The sequence below is a fragment of the Tinamus guttatus genome, unplaced genomic scaffold (genome assembly GCF_059628265.1).
Source record: "Tinamus guttatus ecotype Peru unplaced genomic scaffold, ASM5962826v1 Tinamus_guttatus_pri_ptg000861l, whole genome shotgun sequence".
Classification (NCBI taxonomy): Eukaryota; Metazoa; Chordata; class Aves; order Tinamiformes; family Tinamidae; genus Tinamus; species Tinamus guttatus.
This window is the reverse complement of record NW_028289395.1, coordinates 132,281-155,418: the sequence shown is the minus strand read 5'-3', so window position 1 is coordinate 155,418 and position 23,138 is coordinate 132,281. Positions and strand designations below refer to the sequence as shown.

At 58.2% G+C, this 23,138-nt stretch overlaps 1 protein-coding gene across 1 annotated transcript in view; it reads left to right on the top strand.

Annotated features, from left to right (window-relative positions):
* PKD1 (polycystin 1, transient receptor potential channel interacting) overlaps positions 1-22,185 on the top strand; it is an 83,246-nt gene extending 61,061 nt beyond the window's left edge. The window contains 26 exon segments of the mRNA XM_088537735.1: positions 476-628; positions 2,905-3,049; positions 3,870-4,472; positions 4,971-5,127; positions 6,285-6,537; positions 7,025-7,220; positions 8,234-8,404; positions 8,839-8,982; positions 9,287-9,497; positions 9,958-10,084; positions 10,929-11,045; positions 11,402-11,451; positions 11,826-12,028; positions 12,601-12,706; positions 13,317-13,435; positions 14,396-14,598; positions 15,017-15,211; positions 16,023-16,162; positions 17,149-17,276; positions 17,608-17,770; positions 18,370-18,495; positions 18,646-18,820; positions 19,173-19,460; positions 20,426-20,560; positions 20,938-21,252; positions 21,619-22,185. Coding sequence (XP_088393861.1) covers positions 476-628; positions 2,905-3,049; positions 3,870-4,472; positions 4,971-5,127; positions 6,285-6,537; positions 7,025-7,220; positions 8,234-8,404; positions 8,839-8,982; positions 9,287-9,497; positions 9,958-10,084; positions 10,929-11,045; positions 11,402-11,451; positions 11,826-12,028; positions 12,601-12,706; positions 13,317-13,435; positions 14,396-14,598; positions 15,017-15,211; positions 16,023-16,162; positions 17,149-17,276; positions 17,608-17,770; positions 18,370-18,495; positions 18,646-18,820; positions 19,173-19,460; positions 20,426-20,560; positions 20,938-21,252; positions 21,619-22,185 — 5,190 coding nt within the window.
* Positions 22,186-23,138: the final 953 nt, after the last annotated feature.

Genomic DNA, 23,138 nt, shown 5'->3' with positions numbered 1-23,138 from the left:
GGTGCTGAGACCTCCTGGGAGAAGGTAGGACCTTCCTCTCACTGCACACGAGAGAGGAGCCCCATCCTCCTGGCTGACGAGGTCCCTCTCGCTCCTTCCTGAGGTAGGGCCCTGGCCACCCTCCACGGGCTTTGCTGTAGACAGGGCAAGAGTTTGGATCCGTGCTCCCGTTTTCCTGCCGCTGCGAGTCTGGAAGGCAGGCAGGGTTATCCCCGCTGAGCACAGGCACACGGTAAGAATTGCACATTGCTGCACTACCGAGCTGACAAGTGCAGGGCTGTTGAGATAACTGCTTGGAGCACAGGAGGGAAATTGAGGCAGTTCTACTGAAAACCCAGCTCGTTAGACCAGCCTGTGGGGAAAAGCAGGGCAGGGAGAAGACGTAGCCTGCAGGAAAGAGGCGACTTCAGCACAGCACCTTCCTTTGAAACGACCTGGCCCTCTTCCTCACTGTGCCTGCTTTGATCCCCTTCAGTACGAGCGGTCGATGCTTTTGGAACCTGAGGCTGGGAATGAATTTGAACTGCGGACCTGGACTCGGAACAATATCACAGAAACCCTGAACTCGCTGAATGTGAACACGGTTGATGATATCCAGCAGATCTCGGCTGCCTTGGCTCAGTGCACGGTACGTTCCCCATCAACACCTCCACCCTGCAGCTCCTCCACGTGCAACTTTGATGCCAATAAGCACAGGGGAAGTCTCTTCACTTCTTGTTCTGCTTCCCTGTCTCCCTCTCGCACGCACGCACAAACTCATGGGGAGCACACGTGTCATTTATTGACATTGTTAGGGTTTCTCTGTTGGTTTCCCAAGTGCCAGTGTCATCAGTTGTGCCCCTTGACGTGCCCCCAGCCTGGCAGGCTGCGTGGATAAGGTGAGGCCTTCACGTGCTGCAGGACACCACCCGAGCACTCTGCTGCTTCTCTCGTACCGGGTCTGGCATGGTAGCTTGCTAGCAAGCAGCTTCCTTAACTTGCAGGTGGAGACTGTAAGAAGGGCTTTGGCAATTAGAGAAGCACCGGGATAAATTACCGGGAGAATTGCAGAATCCCCCGGGACAGCATGGACTCCATCAGGAGTAACACAGGTAGAGCTGGGCCTGCCTGGAGCACGGGGCAAAGCCAAGGACTGACGTTCCTTCCAGCCCTGTTCCTGCAATCCAGGGTTGGAATCGCTGCTCCGTTGGAAGCGATTGGAAGTGCCGTGTTCCCCGCCAGCCGTGCTTTGAGCCTGCAGTGCTGGTGCTGCTGTCTGCTGGATTTAGGAGCAGCTTTATGTGTTTTGTCAGATGGGCAAAGGGAAGAGAGCCCAGTTATATAACGTGCTTGGGTTTTGGTGGGCAGCCAGCGTGCTCTGGCTCTCCCTTCCCCGCCGCCCAAGCCTTCGCTTCGTGGGGCTGGCGTCAGGTACCCTGGCCTTGGTTCTTGGCTCTGTAGCCAGGCCAGCAACTTTGGGAAGAGGCTGCCAGTCAAATGATGGACAAAATACTGTGTCCCACCCACAGAGCCCTTGTTCTGCTCTTCTCTCATCTGCTTCAACCTGAACCTCAGAAATCACTTCTTTCTGTCCACCTTTGCTCAGGAATTTGGGGTTTTGCATTTCACACATCTCATTTTTGCGCTAATTCCATTTGCTTCTCTCATTCACACAGGCTCTTGCCCTGCAGCCTGATATCATCGTGGAGGTTCAGGTCTAGAAATGGAGTTTTGTCACATGAGAAAAGCTGATGGTTCAGGATTAGTTTGTGCTCTGAATTGGAATGAAATCTTATAAAAATGGTAACATAGAATTTCCTAAATGTTTGAGAGGAGCAAAGAACTCATGGATATCCTTTCCTTTAGAAGTGTCAATCAGTACTGATATTATTTTTTTTGATTTTACCTATGAGAGAGAGGAAAAAATCAGAACAAACTCCTCCTGGCAGGAAAAAAATAAATCTCAAACTTCTTAGTAGGTTCTGCTTCCCAAGGAATAGCCCTCCTTGTGGGGTTCCTCCCCACAAGCCTTTATCTTCCCCATCTCCTTGTTATCTCACCGGGCCTTGCTAACTTGCATTTATATGGTATGTCCTCACTTCTCCCAGCTTATACATTTAAGCAAAAAAGGAGGAATTCTAGACCTGCAGACGCTGTTTTGATTCTGCACCAAAACATATGGTGAATCACGTCTGAATCTTAGGATGATTAAAAGAAAAAGATGAATAAGAGCTAGGAGCTGGACTGTGGTAACAGCTTCCATGTGTTGCCTTGGTCTCTCCCGTCCAGCCCTCGAGTGTGCTGGGAGCTCCAGGCCGTGGCTGGAACATTCTGTTTCTTGGACACATCTGGGAGCCGAGGGAAGGATATCCATCACGCTGGAGTGGCAGGGGCCCTCCCACCACTTTGGGGAGTATTTGGACACTGGAATGGATTCAGTTAGGGCCAAATCCTGCTTCAGCTGAAGTAACTGTGCGCATATGGAGGAACCCTGCAACCTCCTCCTGGTTGATTTCAGTAGGAGCCGTGTGTGGCCCCAACAGGGAACTTGTAAGATGCAAGCGCAGGAGATGTGCTTGGTCCCGACATGTGAACTGCAGTGAGTGTGGACGTGCTGCTCTATTGCCCCTTCCACCCTCAGGGCATCCTCCGTCAGACTCCTGCCCTTCCTGCCTGGGTGCTGAGGAAGTGGGTGGGAATCCTGGAGACACCATCCAATTCTTCAGTCTCCCAGTATGAACAGGGAAGCCCTGGTCTCCCCAGTGTCCTGCTGGGGCTGCAAAGAGCAGGGTTAACTTTCAGAGTGTAATTAGTGTGTGATCTGATGTGGTCAGATCCCTGCAGCACTGAGCCAGGCTGCCTTGCCGACAGCTCCCTTTTCCCACAGAGCGTTCCTGCTGAATCACATTGTGGTTCCCTCTGCAGGTGGTGAGCAAGGAGCTGCTTTGCAGGTCATGCCTGACGAGGACCCTGAACAAGCTGGAGACCATGATGACCATCCTGCAAGGGGAGACCACGCAGGGCACGGTGACACCGACGGGCATTGCTGACAACATCCTCAACATCACAGGTGGGTTCTGTGCACGCAGTAATGGGTCACACATGCCTGTGTGCTGCAAAGAGAACAGGCTGCAGAAGCTGAGGATGTTTTTGTACATTGTTGCCTGTCCCATTAGAGGTTTGGCTCAGGCCTCTTCAAGCTGTTGGGGAAATTTCACTCAAAATTTGGAGCACGGCACCCTCATACTTCATCCAACCTCAGTTTTCCCAGGGTTGCCCTGGCTTTGGCAGCTCTCTCTGTGGACAGTCAAATCTAACAGTTGTTAATAACCTCACCAGTATTTCAGAGAATTGCTGTTTTAGTAAACAAGGAATAACAGATCTGGCTTGCAGATGTTTCCCCTCCTGGTCGCAATCTGAGGAGGGTACCAGACTTCACGGGGGCACCCAAGAACACCATGTGAACATGGCAAACTAGTCACTCTCAAAGGAAGAGAAGGCCACCGCTTTCATGTGTTTCTTTGCTGCTTTCATGTGTTTCTGAATGTTCTGCACTTTGTAGTGCAATAACTTAGCAATGTGTTGGAGTTACCCATTCCCTCCCTGTTTCCCAATCTGCTGTCCTAGTTACCTCGCAGGAGGAAAACAAAGCCTGTTGCGATTGTATCCTCACTACCAAACTTCATAGATTGGTCAGGGGGCTGCAGAAGAGTTGACAGCTTTACTTTTAGCTGAGGGCTACTGAACACTTCCAGTGTGGGAAGTCATGTGCACAGTGAGTTACAGAGAGAGCAGTGAAGAGGGACTGGTGTGGTTGCTTGGGAAGGTGTCAAATGTTATCTAGACTGTCCAGTTCACCCGTTTCCCTGTTTGCTCTTCTCTTCTGACAGGTGACCTCATTCACCTTGTCAACACAGTCTCACAAGAATCGAAGCCCCAGGAACTGCTTAGTGATCCCCACAATTTTCTGCTAGCTCCCAAAGCTTACAACTTGTCTTCCAGCCTGATGCGCATCCTCATGAAGTCTCGAGTGCTTAATGAAGAGCCACTTGAGCTGGTGGGAGGAGAAATTAAGGCCACGGGCAAGCGGTCTGATCCATTCAACTTGCTTTGCTATGAGAACACACCCAACTGCCAGTTCTCCATTCCCCAGGCTTTCAACACCACCCTTTCCAACCTGACGGATGTCATTCAAGTCATGTTTCAGGTGGACTCCAATCCTTTCCCATTTGGTTACATCAGCAACTACACCGTGTCCACAAAGGTCGCGTCCATGGAGTTCCAGACGCACAACGGCGTGCAGATCCCCATCGGGAGCCTGGACTCCGAGAAGGCCATCACGGTGATGGTATCGAACAACACGGATGCTGACGATCTCTCTGCTGGCACCGCAGTCATTGAAGCCAGGACGTCTGTGAACCTCATTGTAACTATGGAGAGCAACAACAGAGAGGCAGGGCTGCACTTCCGGCTCACTTACAGAGTCTTGAACGGTAGCGCGGAGCCAACGCCAGCTCCTTATGCCCTTTTTCCCATGGGAGAGGAGGGGAGGGTGCTGCAGCAAAGGAGGGCTGCCTTGAGAGGTGACTGATGTGCAGAAGCAGATGTCAGACCCAGGCAGTGAGCTCCACACGGCACAGCTGACGTTCTGGTTGTCACAGGGCTTGTTCAGTCCCCAGGATGATCTTTGCTTGTGAATTCTGGCCCTGCAAAGCCTTTTGCTTTGCGCAGCCCTTCAGTGAGCCACGTTAGCACTGGAGGGAGCTTGTCCTCTCCCTCTCTAGGTCAGGTAGAATGGTGTCCAAGAGCCTGTTGCTCAGGGATGCTCTCAACAGCAGACCAAGAGGGTACAAACTGGTCAGGGATGTGTCCCAGCTTTCTGCGTTCCAGATGCTGCTCTCTAAGCATCCTCTGCTGGCAGCAGGAGCTTGATGGAGCTCTCCCTGGCATTTACAAAGCCCTCTCTGTTCTTTCTCCCACTCCCCATGCAGAGCACTACATTGCAAGCGAGCCCGAGCCTTTCATCATGGCCTATCTCCATCACGAACCCGCGCCAAACGAGCACAACTGCAGCGCCTCGAAGAAAATCGGCCTGGAGGCCCTGGCTGGAAGTGACCACAAGCTCTACACCTTCTTCACATCCCCTCTGTGAGTGAAGCCTTCGTGTAATCCCTACCACCTACGTGGACATCTGTGCAGGATGCTCAGGGCCTTGCCATGGCTTATGGCAAATGGCTCTGCAGAGCAGGTGCTGTTGTAGCTGCCAACTGTGCTCCTGTCTCCTTGGAGGAGACAAATCTCCCGTGCAGGCACCTGCAAGCTGCCGTTTCTGCACCCCAGCACTGGCACCGTTTCTCTCCTGGCATTCCCTCCTTCCCAGACGTAGCTGTGGCCATGCAGTAGTGCCTTGCAGGCTCAGAGTTGCCCATACTCAACAGGGCTGTGTCCCAGGGATCTCCCACTGGCCTGTTATAGATGCAGGGATTGCTTCACGCAGCCTATGACGGCATTTCTTGAAGCGTTGCACACATTAGCCCCATTGCCCAAACACAGTGCAGCCTTCCCAGAGAGCTCGTCTTCCCGGCGTGGAGCATGGAGAGAAGCTGAAAGAAGCCCTCAAGGGCTTCCAGCCGCTGCCCACGCGGTGCCGCAGCGTGCCGGGGCTTGGGAAGCACCGCGGCGCTCCTGGGCTTTGGAGCAGAGCTGTCCTCTTTCCCCAGAGCCGTCATTCCCGTAACTTCCCGGCCTTTCCCGGGAGCGTGTGTGTTCGTGGCTCGTGTTATTTCCAAGCAACTCCTTGGCGTTATCTGAGAGGAATGACAGGCAGCTTGGGAATAGGTGGGGCAAGACTGGAGCCACTGTTGTGTAAATTGACACAGCTTCCATGGCTTTTTGGGAACAGGATGCTCCGAGAGGGATTAATCGCCTTAATGAGCAAAGCCTCTCGGCCAAAAGTCATCGAGTTGCTCTGGAAGTGTCGTGTGGCCGTGGGACGGGGTGGCGGGTGGCAGAGGAGGAGGACGGTGCGCGGCGCAGGGCTCGGGCTCTGCTCCCAGCCTGGGCCTTCCGAGTGCTGAAATAATGCAAATATTAAAGAATAATTAAAGAGGTTTGTAGATTGCCACCATTTCTGCACAGCCCAAAGGCTCTGTAAATGACACCCCATTCTCTGGGCTTTTCCTCCCCACCGTGTGTCTGTCCACACAGACCTGTACTTTCCAGGAGCACGCTTCAGGTGGGATGGGGTTTGTGTCCCTTCAGCAGGCAGGCTGATAACGTCCCCTCGCCTCCTCTCCCTCCCGTAGCACGGATGACACCACCCAGAAGTATTACTTCAACATCACGAACCATTTCAGCTGGTCGCCAGTGGAGGTGACCCTGGGCTTGTACACCTCCCTGTGCCAGTACTTCAGCGAGCAGGAGAAGCGGTGGAAGACAGAAGGCATCATCCCGCTGGAAGAGACCAGGCCAGACCAGGCCGTGTGCCTAACCCAGCACCTCACCGCCTTCGGGGCCAGCCTGTTTGTCCCCCCGAACTCCGTCCAGTTCATCTTCCCTGTGAGTAAAGAGCCAGCCCTCACGAAAGGGCTGTGTTTGATTATGATTGATTATTATGAAGCCTGGCTGCTGGGGCTAAAACCCAAGCGCTGCAGGAGCTTTGTTGTGGACTCTGAACACCTTGCAGTGCTCGGCTCTTCCCTGAGATGCCAAACGCCCTTCCCAGCTGTCACCCAGAGTTCTTTTATTCCAGGCAGTTTGCACCTGCCAGCTGCTCCCTGGCTCCCAGGGACGTTCAAGTTCTTTCTAGCTCTGGCAGTGACGTAAGTGGAGAAGCAGAGAGCTGTCTGCATCTGCAAACTCGAGTTGGCTGCTGCGGCTCACAGCAAGGGACCACGCGGGCTGTGTGGGGACAGGTCTCCCTCTGCACGAGGATGATGTGTCTGTGTGCTGAGCACAGCCAGCAAAGGGGTGACACAGCCCCCGGGCAATGACAGGGCTCCTCCTGGAGAAGGAGGTGCCTCTTGACGTGTTTCTTTTCTTTTAGGCTCCAGGCCCAGGTCTCAACTACATCGTTCTGCTGACGTGTGCTGTCTGCTTCGTGACCTACTCGGTGGCTGCATTGATTGTGCACAAGCTGGACATGATTGACATTAACCGAGTGGGGGTGATTCCCTTCTGCGGGAAGAACGGGCTGTACAAATACGAGATCCTGGTGAAAACTGGCTGGGGCAGAGGATCAGGTTAGTCCATAGACTGCTCCCATGTTTGATTGCCTAGAATGACATCAGTAGAGTCCCCATGAGACCTCCCACAGCTCATCATGCACCAGACATTCCCCACAGGGCCTGGTGTGTCTGGAAGAGCCCTGAGCCAGACAGTCAGTTTGGGGCTTCTCCAGCTTTCAAACCACCAGTCTGCGAGGTGGTAAAGTAACTTTCGTGATGATGGGGCAGGCCAAGAGCCCTGGAAAGGAACTGCCTTGGGCCTGTGGTTGCAGGAGCAGCCAAGAGACAGGAGCTGTTCCCAGGTCTGATCCTCTCTTGCAGAAGCATCCAGGCCTTGTGGGCCCTCTGCATGAATCATTTTGCTGTCCCCCAGCATCCACCACTTTTAACTTCCATCTGAATCTTTTCTGGGCACCATGGAAGCCGAAAGCTGGGCTTTCCAATCTGAGGCTAGGAATGTAGCCAGAGATGCTAAAACAACATTTCTGGGCTTGGAAATCTGAGCAACTGGGATGTGGGAGCTCTGAGCGAGGATGGAGGTGAAGTGCTGCCCCGCCACCATCAGGGACGTGCTCCCACTGATCTCAGTGCAACCACTGTCTGTACTGGGAGCAGCTTTGACCTGAGACCATCCCCAGGACCATCCAGGTGGCCCAGGTAGACTGAGGAGCGTTTGGCAACCGGTACCAGAGAGAAGTCAAAGAAAACAAGTCTTTCAACTATTTGATGGAAAGAACATCCAGAACAAACATCTCCTCCCATTAGAGTGTAGCAAGGCAAGGAGCATTAGCTTCAGTCCCCTCCAAAGAGGAAACCCATGGCTATGCTAAGGTGCATGCACAGCCTGAGCAGCTGCCTTCCAGGCTGTGTCTGACGCTATCCCTAGACTGGCTGGTAAATCCATTCCTTCCTCCCAGGTGGCCTCTCCAAAGGACCATTGCGTCTGGTACCTGGGTGGGAAGGCAGGGCTGCTGGGTAACGTTCTCCTTGGATGGATGCCCCTAACTGAACCCGCTTGACCCTGCCAGGTACCACTGCCCACGTGGGGATTGCCTTGTACGGGGTGGACAGTAAGAGCGGTCACAGACACCTGGACGGAGAAAACGCCTTCCACCGCAACAGCCTCGACGTGTTTCAGATCGCAACGGAGCGGAGTCTGGGGAGCATCTGGCGCATCCGCATCTGGCACGACAATAAAGGTGAGGCACGAGCAGGTGTGGGGCAGGCGTCCCTTGTCCCAGCTCGCAACCCAGCTCTGCTCCAGTTGGTACCTGGGCCAGGAGCAATGCTGCTTAACACCATGGTCTAAAGCTGGCAGGGCACCTTGGTGAGCCGCTGGCTCGGTGGAAGATTGCAGGGGGGGACAGGGAATCTCCATCCCAGGGGAACCTGAAGAGCAGATCTGCTGTAAGCCCTTATACGTGCAGTCCAACGTCCTCTGCACCGTGACAGTGTCAGTAAATGTCTGTACAGTGCAAGTGCCAAGCCCTTCTCTTGGGTAGCTGGTTTTTCATCACTAGTCTTCCAGAGAGTTGTCCTCTTTGAGGATTCTCCTTGTGTTGGTCTTTGGCTTTGCGGGCTTGAGGAGGGAATGTCTGGGATGAAACATGTTGCCTTGTTCCTTGGCTTGCAGGACTGAGCCCCTCTTGGTACCTGCAACACGTCATCGTGCGGGACCTGCAGAGCAGCAAGAGCTACTTCTTCCTGGTGAACGACTGGCTCTCGGTGGAGAGCGAGGAGAACGACGGCCTGGTGGAGAAGGAGGTTTATGCTGCCAGTGAGTGCCAGCTGCAGGGGGTGGGTTTGGGGTGCAACATGGCAGCCCTCATCAGAACAGGGTGGGCACCGTGTGCGACCCTGCAGGGACACCGTGAACCCTCCGCACTGACACTGCCTTGACACCTAGTGCAGCCAAACGCTCTCCTGGGTCTCCTGAGTGCAATACGGGCAGAGATCCAGAGGGCAGGAGGCACTCATGGACATCCCCTTGGGTGTCAGCCCGGGAGGAGAGGCCGTGCCAGGCCCAGCGAGGTGCCCTCTGCCCCGTGCCGCTGCCCCTCAGCGTCTCTTTCTGTGCTCAGGTGAGACGGAGCTGAGGAGCTTCTCGCGGATCTTCGTGGCAGAGCTGCAGCGGGGTTTCTTTGAGAAGCACGTGTGGCTCTCCATGTGGGACCGCCCGCCGCGCAGCCGCTTCACCCGCGTCCAGAGAGCCGCCTGCTGCTCCCTGCTCATCTTCCTCTTCCTCTGCGCCAACGCCGTGTGGTACGGCGTGGTGGGGAACGTCCACCTCAGGTGCGCTCTGGGCCTTCTGCTCTGGTAGCCCCAACCTACTTGGGGCCCTCCTGTGCTTCATGACACGGGGCAGGGTGGACTTCACGCCTGCTTAGAATAGATGCCCTGCCTGGGACCTTGAGGCTGCCCTCCCTGTTCCAAAGAATCTTGGATCAGGATGTGGATCAAGGAGGACCACGGACAGCCTGACGGGCTTCCCCCGTGCCTGGTTTCTCTGTGTCATCTGTTAGCACAACTCATGCCCCCTTCTTGCTTTTTAGCCTGCCCTGGGGGAGTATTTTAGCTCTTGTCTGTGTGTGGTGGTGACAGCCACCTCAGGGGCCGCCCTGGTAAAAGTATTTTCAGGTCCTCCCACCCGGATTTGTCCTGAGGTTTGGGCTTGGTGTGTCTTGTCTGCTTGGCCGGCAGCCCGGCGTGCTCCTGCTCACACTGGTCTCTCTTCTCTCTTGATTCTCTCCAGCAACGGGGCTGTTTCCAACCTGATCCCTGTTAATGTAGACACGGTGGCTGTTGGTTTGGTGTCCAGCGTGGTGGTCTATCCTCTCTACCTGGTCATTTTATTTCTCTTCCGGATGGCTCGTGGCAAGGTAATCGGGAGAGGTAGTTGCAGGCTGCCCAAGCAGGGTGATGCAGGGTTGAATTTGGCCCTTTTGCAGCCCCCAGGGCTTCCCCTTCCTCAGTGCTGCTCTGCACAGCCTTGCAGCATGGTCAGAGCCTTGTGCTTAGTAAGACTCGGCCTCCTGGTTTTGCTGGGAGCAGCCCCTCACCTTAGAGGGACGTGTGCTGTGTAGTACTGGATTATGGCAGTGCCCAGGCAGACCCAAAAGGGCAGATTTTAAAAGCCGTTTAGCCACTTATTACCTCTTGATTTCAGTATGCAATAGGTACCCAAATGCCATTTAAACGTGTTGCCTCTGCTGTGTTAGCAGGAGCTCGAGAGATGCTCCTTGGAGCATTTCTAATGAAATATCTGCCCTGGGTACAGACCCAGCTGAGCAGAGCTCTGGTTATGCAACTGTGAAAGGATCCGCTGAGGATTTAATGACTAGTTAGACACACTTGGCAACCCCAGTAAGTGCCACAGCCAGCTGCTCAGTCACTGCTGAGCCACAAATGTGCCCGGTACTGGTTGTTCCTCTAAGTACTCGCTGCTTTGCAGGAGGTTACGGGCTTAGGCAGCTTCCTGGGAGCTTGTGCCTGGAACATCCTGGGCTGTGGTAATGCGAGACAGAGCCCAAGGTGTGTGGGGGGCAGTGGGGAGCCGCGTGTGCCTTGGCTCAGCCCTGCTGTGCAGGCTGGCATCCCTTGGCCCTGCGTCTAGAAACGTGTCGCTCCGCAGGAGAGCAGGGAGCCGAGCAGCAGGCTCCGAGCACGGCGACGCCGTCACCTCCGCTTGTCCCTTCCTTGCTCAGGCCTTTCTGTCTCCTGCAGGTGTCCATCAACCACACCGTGACTCACTCAGACCAGCAGTCCTTGGAGATCGACAACTACCTGGACTCCTCGATCCTGGAGAGCTCCTTCCTCACCTTCCCAGGGCTCCGGGCAGAGGTAACTCCCTTCACACCTGGAAGCTGAACAGGCTGTGTGGGCTGTGCGTCCCGCAGCCCTCCTGTCCCCTGAGGCTGTCAGTGTAAGAACTGATGCACACTCACAAGTGCTAGTGACTGGGAGAGCCCCAGTCCTTGGTCTGTCATCACATCTCCCTCCAGGCCATCCCCAGGTTCTGAGCACAAGCTGCTACCTGGGAGCATGGATCTTCCCAGTGTGCCTCGGCACCATCTCCTGGAGGACAGGAGGCACCTGGAAGCACAGAGCCAGGCTCTGGGTTTCCAGTAACCGCCTGCTGCTTTAGCTGGGCATCGGCCAGTGTCATAGACCTGAAATATTTCCCACTTCCTCCACAGGCCTTCTCTGAGCAAACCAAAACAGATCTGTTCCTGGAGGACTCCAAAAGGTAAGGAGGCTTTGGAGATCAGAGCAGGAATTCAGTGTTTTCTCTGCTTTCGGCCTCCCGCACATAATTTGTCTTTTCCAGCGCTGCAGTCCAGCAAATGTGAAATGCTGTTTCCCAGCTTGTTGTTTTGGGTGGGAGACTGGGCCATCAAAGGCCGGTTGCCCGCAAGCGCCGCTTGCCTGTGTTTTGTTATCGCAGATAACTGCGTTGCAGGGGCTGGGGAGGCCTGGCTGGCACCAGCCTGCTCCCCACGGAGGCTGTGTCCCAGCAGTGACCCAGAGCCCTGTGCAGGTCACAGCAGAGTGACGTTGTGCCCCGTCGCGGCTCCCTCCGGGGCAGAAGCGCGTGCCCACGCGTTGCCTCTCTGCCCGCAGCCTCGTGCGCTGGCCCTCCAGCGAGGCCCTGCTCAGCTGGCCAGACCTCCTCAGCGACCCCTCCATCATGGGCAACACCATCCAGAAGCTGAAGAGAGGCCGGGCCAGCCGCCACCTGGGACTCGAGGCCCCGCTGGCGCCGGAGGAGGACAGCTTGTCGCTGGGGGTTCACCAGGGGCAGCCGCGGTACTTCTCGGCCTCAGGTGGGTCAATGAGCAGCGTTGCTCCTGCTGCACCGGAGCAGCCTGGTCCCTGGGAGCCCTGGCTCCGCTCTGAGGAAGGCAGAAGAGCAGAGGCTGTTGCCATCGCTTCTGGCTCCTATTTGAGGGGAGGAGAGTCAGATTTTCTTAGTGGAAAATTCAGTTTGGGAAGCAGAAATCCTGATGGATGTGGATTAGTTTGAAGTGAGTGGTCACTGCACTGCCAGCAAGCTAGGAGCAGAGAGAGATGTATTCCCAGGGGGTCTGAATGTTGCAAGCAACAAGCACTTCACTGGCTGCAAGGCCATGGTGTCTCTGGACCTGTGTGAATGGCTGGAGAAGAGCAGCTTGGCCTCCTGTGCCAGCAGTTTCATGCCAGACTCGACTGCCAAGTGGGAGCAGACAGGAGCCAGAAGACGGGGAGGGTGGATGGCTCATCCCAGGGAGAAGGACCCCGCAGTGACCCCCAGGCTGCTCCTGTCCCCAGCTCCACAGGCAGCAGCTGATGTTGGGCAGAGCCGGGTGCAGTGTCGCGGCTGCGCTCCCGTCGCTGATGTGCTCCCCTCTTTCCCCAGATGAGGATCTCATACGGCAGATCCTGGCGGATGGAGCTAGCGGCATCTCCCACCCCCAGGACATGGGGCCGTACATGAGGGCCGAAACGGATCTGATCTCGGGCCTGTAAGTACCGGGCAGCAGAGTCCCCTGAACAAGGCAGGTGGAGGCAGGGGCTCGTGTTCCTCGTCCTCCATCCAGCTGTGCCACAGAGCTGGGAGCTGGGCTGGACTCTGACGCTGCAAATGCCCAGGACAGCCTGGCCACACAGGCCCTGTGTTCCTGCTGGCACCAATTCCTGCACCCCGACAGCCAGGAGAGCGCTCCCTGTGTCCCCAGGACCCACCTGGAGTGTCCCCTGGCTGAACACGGGTCCCTGGGCCTTTGTGCTGCCGTCAAAGTACCAGCGTGTTGGTTGAGTTCACAGTGCAGACAGAAGGGACGAGGGGATTTGAGCCTCTGCTCTGTCACTGTGCCCAGAGCCGCCCCGCTGCGGGACACAGGCTGGCAGCTCCCAGCTGGGCAGCCCGTGCGGAGCAGCCGGCTCGGGGAGGGGAAGGGAAGGGCTTCCCGCTTCCCAGGGGACGCCCCATGGAGCATCCCGCCACCGGCCCCCTGCCTTAGGAGATGAGGGGGATTCTGGGCGGCCCCGGGGCTCCCGTGGTAGCGCTGGGCTTGGCGCTGCCGTGGGCCGAGCCCTGGCACCGCTCCCGGCAGCACCGCTCTGCCCTGGCAGGTCCAGCGTGTTCGGGGAGAAGGTGGAGACCGTCATGATGCAGAAGCTGAACGAGAAAGGCCAGAACGTGGCAGCCCCTCCCAGGGAAGTGAGCAGATCGGCCAAGTCAACCTGGACAGGTACCGGAGCGGCATGGGGACCTGGCACAGGGAGGCTGAGGAGGTGCAGAAGAGGGGCCTTCACCAGCAGCAGTTGGGAAGAAGATAAATAGAGGAGACTTAGGAGAGGCTGCTCTCTTCCTTGGGGTTTGTTTGCTATTCCCTGCCAGTTTGGGGCAGCTTCTCTGTGATTCCCAAGTCCCAGTAAATCCTAGGCCACCACTTGTTTTGTGGTAGCTGCTGCTGTACCCACTAGGGAAGGTTCATCCAGCCTTCCTAAGGAGGATGAGCGAGACTCTGTGTGTAACCAGAGGGAGAAGGAGTCCAATGCCAAAGAAAGCTCAAAGCAGCGAGCAAGGAGAAGAGCTGCTTCCCTGCCGGGGAAGCTCCGGGTGCTGCCGAGTGCTCCGTGTCAGCCTGGGCTTTGCCTTCCCAGGCACAGCTGCTGCAGGGGAGCTGCAGAGCAGAGAATTGGACACAGCAGCGATCCTCCTGGGGCTGCTCAAACCCATCCGTTCCTCTTGCTTGGCGAGTGTCTCAGTATCCGTATGCCAGGCTTTATTCGCAGGGGTGGATGGAAGAAGCTGAGTGTGAGCAAGCCCCAGGCCAGGCTGGCTTGGCAGTCTCAAAGGGCATCTCCAGGCCCCACAGTCTGTGCGGCTTTTAGTGGGTTTTGGGGGTAGCACCTCTAGTTAGTCCAGACCTGGACATGCTCTGAGGCTCTGATGGAAAGTAGGGAACAGATTCCAGCCTCCAGATCCCATCTTCTCCTCCTGCCGACTTAGTGTCGTCTGCGTAGGGGAAGCTGCTGCTCTGGGGCTGGCTGTTTCAGCTGTCCATACTGCTCCCCTGGTGCGTGATGGCCAATGCTGGGCTGGGAGGAGCCACTGCCCAGCCCCTCCTGTGCCCATTTGGACCCTTTTGCAGTCACATTTACCCTTTTGCAGTCACATTTACTCTTGTTTTCCTTCCCATCCCCAGTTGCAGACCAGACGTTCAGGAAGCGTTTGCTGCCACCCTGGTGCTCCTCTCTGGCTCACGGCATCTGCCTCCTCATCTTCGCCACCTCCACGGGGGTCTCTGTGTGGATCGGCGTGGGCTTTTCTTCCAGCGTTGCCCTCATGTGGCTCATCTCAGGGATATTCAGCTTTTTGGCCTCCTTCTTGGTCTGGGAGCCCCTGAAGGTAAGGAGAGAGCGAGGAAGGGCTCGAGCACGTTACCTGCATGCGTGTACACATGCACATGCCTGTGGTTTCCTGCGACCACCAGCATCCCTCCACTCTGGATTAACAAGACCTTTGTTAATCATTTGTATCATCACTAATCAGCTTGTCTAAATACTAATGAACTCCTGGTGGGCTCTGAGTGGACTGAATCCTCTCCCCATCTCCCTGTCCTTGCGGTGATGGCATGGACACAGCAGGAGAGCAGTGCTGGTGTCCTTGTCCTCCCTGGTGTCCTTGTCCTCGCTGGTGTCCTAGCGGTGGCCGAGCTGCTCCGCGGCACTGCCCACATTCCAGGCACACGGGAGCTGCTGCCGCGGGAGCTGGGAAGGGGCTGGCAGATCCCCCTGCGTGCGTGTGACCCTCCTTGTGTCCCCAGGTTCTCCTGGAAGCCCTCTATTTCTCACTGGTTGCCAAGCGCCTGCACCCCGAGGAAGACGACACCTTGGTGGAGCACCCGTTTGTTGAGCACGTTTCTGAGAAGATCAGCAAGGTCCGACCCCCGCAGGGGTTTGCCCTTTTCCAGGCCAAGGAGGAGGCCAGGAAGGTCAAACTGCTGCACAAGATGCTGAAGGTGAGGTGTCCCGTGACACCCGCGGCGAGGAGCCCACGTACATCTTTGTACGGGCCCCCCGGTCCATCCGTGATCCCCTCTGCTGTTTAACGGGCACTTGTCTCCAATCTCCACCTCAGTGCCCCCAGCTGTAGAAGCAGATAGTGACACTCATCTTCTCTGTGAAGCTCTCGTCGATCTGAGGTGTTTGGAAAGCAAAGCCACAGCTGGATGGCTGTTCCTCCTCAGTTTGGAGCAGGGACCACGTTTGTAGCGTGCAGGAGTTCAGGGGGCTGAGGCCAGAGAAGGGCTTGCAGCGTGGAGCATAGGCCAGCTTTGGGCCAGTGCATGAGCTGAGACTCATGAAACACAACTCCCTGCTTGGGAGCAGGAATTTCAGTCTTTTCACAGATAAATCAGTGCTAATCTTCTGCACTGGCGCTGGGAATACACACCTACTTTAAAGGAGTTATTTTTAACCGTGTGATCTCCCTTCAAAGGATGGAAACTCTCAGAGCTGCTGTGCAAGCCAAGCTGCCAGCACATAGGAGCTAGTGCAGGGAGGTTGTGCAGTGCATATTGCCTGAAACGTGGTACTGGGCTGGCTGGCTTGAAAAAAGAGAATATTGTTAGGAGCCCGTGGTCTGGCTTTCATTTTAAACAGCTTCCCATATGGGAGGAAACTATCAAACAAACAAAAACAGTGTGCTTTGAGGCCCGATCCTGCTGCACAGCACTGGTGGGAAGCGTTGGTTTGTGTCAGGGGCAGGATTGGGACCCAACGCGATGCTGTGCCTGGGTGTGATGTCCCTTTGTGCTCTCTGCTTGCCAGAACTTCCTCATCTACATGCTGTTCTTGCTGGTGATCCTGCTCACCAACTACGGAGATGCCTCCCGCAACAGCAGGACCTTCCTTCTGCAGAGCTCCATCAAGCAGCAGCTGGGCAGCAACGAGTTCCTCCGCATCAAGAGGTAACGGGGAGGGACCCGGGCTGGCGAGGGACAAGGTGTTGCCTTAGGGATGGGGGACACGTCTCGTCATCCATGAACTGGGCACAGTGAGCAGGGTGTCCGGCCGCTCTGCAGCTCTGGGATGGCTGCTGGGATGAAGCTCTGCAGTCACCCACAGGAGAGAGGCCCTGAGCGCTGGGGAGAGCAGCCAGCCCTGGAGCTGCAGCACTTGAAACGGGACCTGCGTGGAGCAAGCAGGGCCCTTCCTGTCCCTGCTGCTCAGCCTCTGCCCTGGAAAACAGAAGGGCTTGCAGGGACTGAGAGCTTTAATTCCTTGGCGTTTTAAGACCTTCTCGGTGGGAAAGGACTTTGTGATTTACAGATGTTTATCTTTCTGTGTCTGGGCAAAAGGACACAAGTTTGTTCTATTTGCAAAAAAAGGTCTAAGATTTAGATGTAAATAAGCTCATGAGAACCAAAAATAACATCTGATACAAATACAAAGGCCTTCTCTTCCTTTCTCTGCACTTACCATTAACTAGATTAAAACTTCCCAATTCAGTTTCCCCATTGCTGTAGGCTCCAGCTGTTCGGCATGACATTGGGAAGGCTGCCGGGAACCAACTCTGCCTCTGCACCCATCTTACTGCAGACCTCTTGATGGGGCTGTGCAGATGAGATTTGGTTTGCCCGTGCTCTACATTCACAGAAATTTTGATTCGCAACAGCATGAACTGGGAATGATTCCCCCGAACTCCTGAAACTACTAGGATGACAGTGGCTTAGCGGAAGAGCAGAATCCAGTCCTAAACGTCCTCCTGTCCATGGAGCGCATTCATTTGGTTCTTGCATGTCTAACAACCGTTTTCCTGACACCCCTGCCCCAGCACAGAGGTAGAGCAGGGATGGAGCTGCCTTTCCGTTGATGGAACCGCCGCGCTGGGCTCGTCCCGAGACCCGTCCCGGGAGCCGCCCAGCAGCTTTGCCTCCCGCCTTTCCCGCTGCAGGTCGGATCAGTTCTGGGTGTGGATGTCGCAGGTTTTCCTCCCTTTTCTCTACAACAACCGGTCGGGGCAGGAGAGCTCCAGCACCACGCTGGGGGCAGCCCGGCTGCGCCAGCTCCGGCTGCGGGAAGGTACGTGGGGACGACCCGGCTCTGCCCTCCTGTGACAGGAGATGGCCCTTTCTGCAGGAGGAGGTGGCCAGGGCTGGATGCAGCCACATGTCCTAGTGAAGCACAGCCATGGAAGCTCCTTTTTGTCCCACTGGCATAAATATTACCGTATCTCTGGCTCTGCTGGCTGCAGAGATGAACCAGGGCAGCCGGCCGTGGGGAGCTGCGCTGATGAGGACGGTTGGGCTCCAGCTCAGGAGGTGGCACTCGGGGTGGAGGGAGGCTTGGGAAGAAGGGGGCCGAGCGGGAGAGCCGGGCCCTGCTCCAGGAGGTGACAGGGGGTCTCTTGCAGCCGAGTGCCAGCGCACGGCTCGGGCGCTGCTCCGCGGGCCGGGCGCCGACGGCGGCTGCGGCGACTCGCGCGGCTTCTCCACCGCCGACTACGTGGCCGGCTGGGAACGGGCGGCCGGGAACCTGACGGCCGCGTGGTCCTACTCGCCCCCCGACCTCACCGGGTAAGGATGGCGCCTCCCGCTCCGGTGCCAGGGGCGCTGCGGCCTTTCCCGGGATGTGGTGGCCTGGGTGGTTCCCAGCTGTCCCCTCGGTGATGCTAAGGGCACCCCCAGCCCGGCACAGTCAGTAAATGCAGAGCTGCCCAGGGCTTTCCCGGAGCGCGTCCCCCTGTGCCAGCTGTAGCAGGGCCTGGGTCCTGTTGGTTCCTCTCCGACTCCTCCAGGGCTGCACGTGTCCCCGGGGGCTGCGCGGCAGCGTGGGGCGGCTCTTGGGGCCGGGGGGCAGCCGTGCAGCCCTGCAAGAAACCGGCAGCGGGAGGAGGTAGCTGAGCCACCCTGCGGAGCCCGAGGGGCGGCACCAGCTCGGCTTGCTGTCAAAGCAGCTCTTGAGCTTTGTCCGGTGTTCAGCAGCAGCTGACAAAGTGCATTCCTTTCTGCTCTGATTTATTCCTGGGCGCTTGTTCGTCAAAGTCTGGGGCAGCACGGGGGCTGTTCTGAGGTTGGGAACCCCGGGCACAGCTCAGGGCGGGCAGGGAGGGTGTCGGGGTGAAGCAGAGCGGATGTTACAGAGGCTCCTTTCTTTCCTGGCTCCTCTTCTGCAGAGTCTGGTACTGGGGTTACATCTCTTTCTACGATAGCGGTGGCTACGTGCAGGAGCTTGGGGCGTCCCTGGAGGAAAGCAGGGCTCAGCTGAGCTTCCTGCAGCAGCACACCTGGATCGACAACATGTGAGTGCGGCCGGGGCCGAGGAGCTGCTCTTAGACGGGCGCTGCTGGTGTCATCGTGGGGAGAGGACCTGCGATGCTGCAGGACAGCAGCGCCCAGTCGCGGGGCCGGTGTCACCGCAGGGCCCTGAGCCCCCTCTCTCCCGCGCGCAGGAGCCGGGCGGTCTTCGTGGAGCTGATGCAGTACAACCCCAGCGTGGACCTGCACGCGGCCATCACCCTGCGCCTCGAGTTCCCGGGCGCCGGCCAGGCCGTGGCTGCCGTCACCATCAGCCCCTTCCCGCTGCTGCGGCTCAGCGGGGGCGTCACCCTGCAGCTCCTCATGATGGTCAGTGCAGAGCTTCCCCCGCTCCTCCTCTTCCTCGCTCCCTGCGCAGGGAGCTGTTGGGACCTGTTGTTTCTGGCTGTAGGTCAGTGTGACCGTGATAGGCTCTAGGCTGGGTGTAGGCAACGTCCTGCCCTTCCCACCCTGGCGCCAGGACAGGGAGCTTCCTTGCTGGGCAGGATGGAGTAGGGGGCATTGCAGGAAGGCCTGGAGGCAGTCGGGACCGTGGGCTCTGGCTGAAGAGCAGCAGACCTGGGACATGGGGCTCTGCATCCTGGGGTGCTGTGGGCTCCACCGGGGGAGCCCCATCAAGTGCTGCCCTGTCCTTCCCTGGCAAACCTTCCTCCTCCCCCAGGTCTTCCTCATGATGTTCGTGGTCTACTTCGTGGTGTCCGAGTCGCTGGCCATCAAGAAGGAGGGCAGGGCCTACTTCACCCTGTGGGGCAACTATGGCCAGTGGGTCTTCATCCTGCTCACCACGTGCACCGTGGTGGTGCACCTCAGCCAGGCCACCCTCGCCGACCAGCAGTGGCTCAAGTACCTCAACAACCGCAAGGGCTTCACCAACTTCTACCAGGTGGCCCTTCTCAACACGGTCTTCAGCACCTTGGCTGCCTCCCTCCTCTTCCTCCTGACCGTGCAGGTACGGGGAGGGCTGCAGGGATCCCCACAAGGGCAAAGCGTGAGCTTGGCACATCCGCACCGAGTCTCCTTCCCTGTCCTGTCCCAGAGCAAGGCAGGCAAAGGGGCCTGGAGCAGAATCAGGTCCATGGCCACATGCAAAGGATGGATGCACAGGAGCTGCTCCCTCCTCCAGCTCCTGTAGATGGGCAAAGTGATGGGCAGCGATGCCAGCGGCCCAGGGCAGCGCCAGAGCAGTGCTGAGCACCCAGGCGCTCCCGAGCCGGCCCCGCTGCGGCTCTGCTGCTCCCGTTCGTCTCTAGAGCCTCTCTCAGCCCTCGCTTCCCTGCACATCGCAGCAATGAGTTCACCCTAACGTGGCTGATGGGCTTCGGATTTGGAGCCCCTTGATTAGGGCTTCCTCTGCCCTGCCCGAGTTTCTCAGCCCTGTAGACATTTCAGGTTGTCCCTCAAGATCTTTAGGAACAAGGTGTCCGAGGAGGGGAGAGATGGAGGAGCAGGTTTTAAAGGCAGCTCCCTGCCCCAGACAGGGGTTGTTCTAGGCAGCGCAGTTACCATAAGGTCTGGGGACCAGAGGCAGGATGAGAATACTGAGACCTCCGCGGTGGATGCGCCGGGCACCCGTGTGTGCCATGGAGGATGCGCCGGGCACCCGTGCGTGCCACAGAGCACCCGTGTGTGCTATGGAGGACATGCTGGGTACCTGTGTGTGCCACGGAGGCACCCGTGTGTGCCATGGAGGACGCGCCAGGCACCCGTGTGTGCCGTGGAGGACAGGCCAGGCACCCGTGTGTGCCATGGAGGCACCCGTGTGTGCTGAGCCCAGGGAGTCGCCCTCCTTCCTGCCGCGGGTGTGCGGAGCGGCAGCAGCGCAGGGCGCACGCGGGGGACCTGGCAGCAGCACGCGGGGTCGGAGGCTCCGGCAGCGGCCGCCGACGCCCCCGTAACGGCCGCTCTCGGTCGCAGGCCGCGCAGCAGCTGCGCTTCGTCAGGCAGTGGTCCGTGTTCGGGAAGACCCTCCAGAAGTCCCTGAAGGAGCTGATGGCCGCGGGGCTGGTGTTCGCCGTCCTCATCCTGGCGTATGCCCAGCTCGGCTTCCTGGTGAGCGCCGCGACCTCCCCGGCTCCATCTCATGTTGCAGGGCGGCTGTTTGTGAGCAAGGGTCCCCTGTCCCCCCAGTCCTGCTTGTGTGTCCCCTGTCCCCCCAGTCCCCCAGGGAGGGGACGCGCTGGGCAAGTGAAGCCCAACAAGCCCCTTTGGCATTTGCAAATCCCAGCGAGCCCTGAGCACTGCAGGGTGGGTTTGTCTGGAGCACATGAGGCTGCTGGAGCCGGGGGCTGTGGCTGTGCTATGTCCCTGTCCTGGCTGCTTGGAGCTCCGGCTATGGAAAGGGGATGGTGGCTATGGGGGGGGGGGTGCATGGGGATGCTCTGCCACTGCCTGCTGTGTTTTCCTAACATCTCACGTGCCCTTTGCAGCTCTTCTCCTCCTCCTCGGAGTCCTTCCGCAGCGTGGGCAGCAGCCTCCTGCTGCTCTTCGCCATGGTGCGGGGCAGCGCCAGCCTCCGCGCCGGCCTGCCCGAGCCGTGCGGCCCGTTCGCGCTGTTCTGCAGCAGCTACGCGCTGCTGGAGCTGTGGCTCGTGCTGCGGCTCTTCGCGGCCGTGCTGCTCTCCGGCTACCGCGAGATGCACTTGGAGCTCTACCGGCCGGCCTTCGAGCCGCAGGACTACGAGATGGTGGAGCTCTTCGTGCGCAGGCTCAAGATGTGGATGGGCTTTAGCAAAGCCAAGGAGGTAAGCGCAGCCCTGGGGGACGCCCGGGGGAGGAAGGGGCTCAGGGGACAGGCCGCAGACCTCTGCAGAGAGGCAGCATCCACCGTCCTTGGAATTCCTTGGCTCCTGTCTGCATCCCCCTGCTCTTTGCAGGACGGAGCAGTGGCTGCTCCACAAGGCCTGGGAGATGGGTTGGGGATGGGGCATTGCAGGAGCGTTTGCTGCCGCTTCCGTCCCACCGTTGCACTTGGTTTTGGGGGAGAGGATCTGTCCCCAGGTCCATGCAAGGGACTCGGCCACCAGAAATGGTGACACTGTGGCTGTTTGGAGAGGATGCCCAGGGACAGCCCTGGAATAACCTTGTTCCCTGCCCCTCTTCTCTTGCAGTTCCGCCACAAGGTGAGGTTTGAAGGGATGGAGCCCCTGCCCTCCCGAGACTCCAGTGACTCCAAGTCCTTCCGCGGCCCCACTCCCAGCGCGGCCTCCGACAGCTCGCGGGCCTCCACGTCCTCCAGCCAGCTGGACGGCCTCAGCCTCGTGCTGAGCACCCGCGACAGCCTGGAAGTGGACGCCGACCTCCAGCGGCTCCTGTCCCTCTTCGAGATGCTGCTAGCCCAGTTCGACCGCGTCAACCAGGTGACGGAGGACGTGTACCGCATCGAGCACCAGCTCGAGGGCTCCCGCAGCCGCCGCCGGAGGCCGGAGGCCGGGCCGAGCAGCGCGGAGCAGGGCCCCGTGCCCGAGCCCTGCTCGGCCGTGGAGCCGCCGCGGGACTCGCTGCTGTCCCCGCCGCGCGCGGCCCGCGGCTCCGTGCCCGGCCGCCTCCTGCGGGCGAGCAGGGCCCTGGGCGCCGCGGGGCTGTCCCCGCACAAACCCTGCGCCTCGCTGGCACCCGCCGGCAAAAAGAAACGGACGCTCCGCGCCAAGAACCGCGTGCACCCCGCGGTCAAGTAACCGGAGCCGCCTTGGGCATCCCGGGAGGAACGCGGGCAGGAATGCCGCGGCGAGGGCCGAGGGGCTGCGCGGGGCAGGCTGTGCCTGCGAGCCGGAGCCGCAGCCCCGGAGCGGGAGCCGCGGCGGCGGCAGGGCCCGCTCGGAGCCGCTGGCCGCGCCGCGGGGTCCTGCGGCCTCCCTTCCTGGTGCTTCCCAGCAATTGGGGTCTGTTGGAAGAGGCTCGGCCTCCACCCCGCGGAGGCTGGCGGGGAGAGCAGGCTGCACGCGGCGGCTCCGGGGCAGGAGGGCAGCGCCGAGGGTTCCCCGTGACGCGGCCCCGGCTGTGCCGGCGGCACCTCCGCGCCGGCCCCGACCGCACGCACTGTGGAGGAGAGCTACAGGTTTCACAAAGTTATTTAACCAACTTTTTTTTTTTTTTTTTTAAGGCATAAATATATATATATAGCTATAGCTAAACGGTATCTACACCCAATCAGTTAATTTACAGTATTGGCTTTTATCCTCCAGAAATGGGTACTATTCTGTGTATTTAAAGAAGCCCCCTATTTAAAGCAGTGCCCGTGGGCGCGGCGGGAGCTGCCCCGCGCCCGCTCCCCCCCGGCGGGGGGGACGCAGCTATAGGTGTTGTCTTGGTTTACTTGTTCCTATGTACTGCCCAGCACTTTAAACAACGCTTTCCTCAGCTAACATGGACACGTGCGAGCTAACAAGAATGGGATAATATATCACAAAAGCAGTATTTTTGTTTTGAAGCATAAATTGAAAGGGGCCGTTGCCACCAAAGCGGGCGCAGCGCTGCTGGGGGCCGGGCCGGCGCCGGGGAAGGCACAACCGCAGCTCCCGGGCCCTGCGCCCGCTTTGTCGCTGCCCTTTCAAGTTATGGCTAATGTAAGTAATTTATATGTTTTTTTTTTTTTTTTAAATGTATATATTTTTGTATGTTTGCTATATTT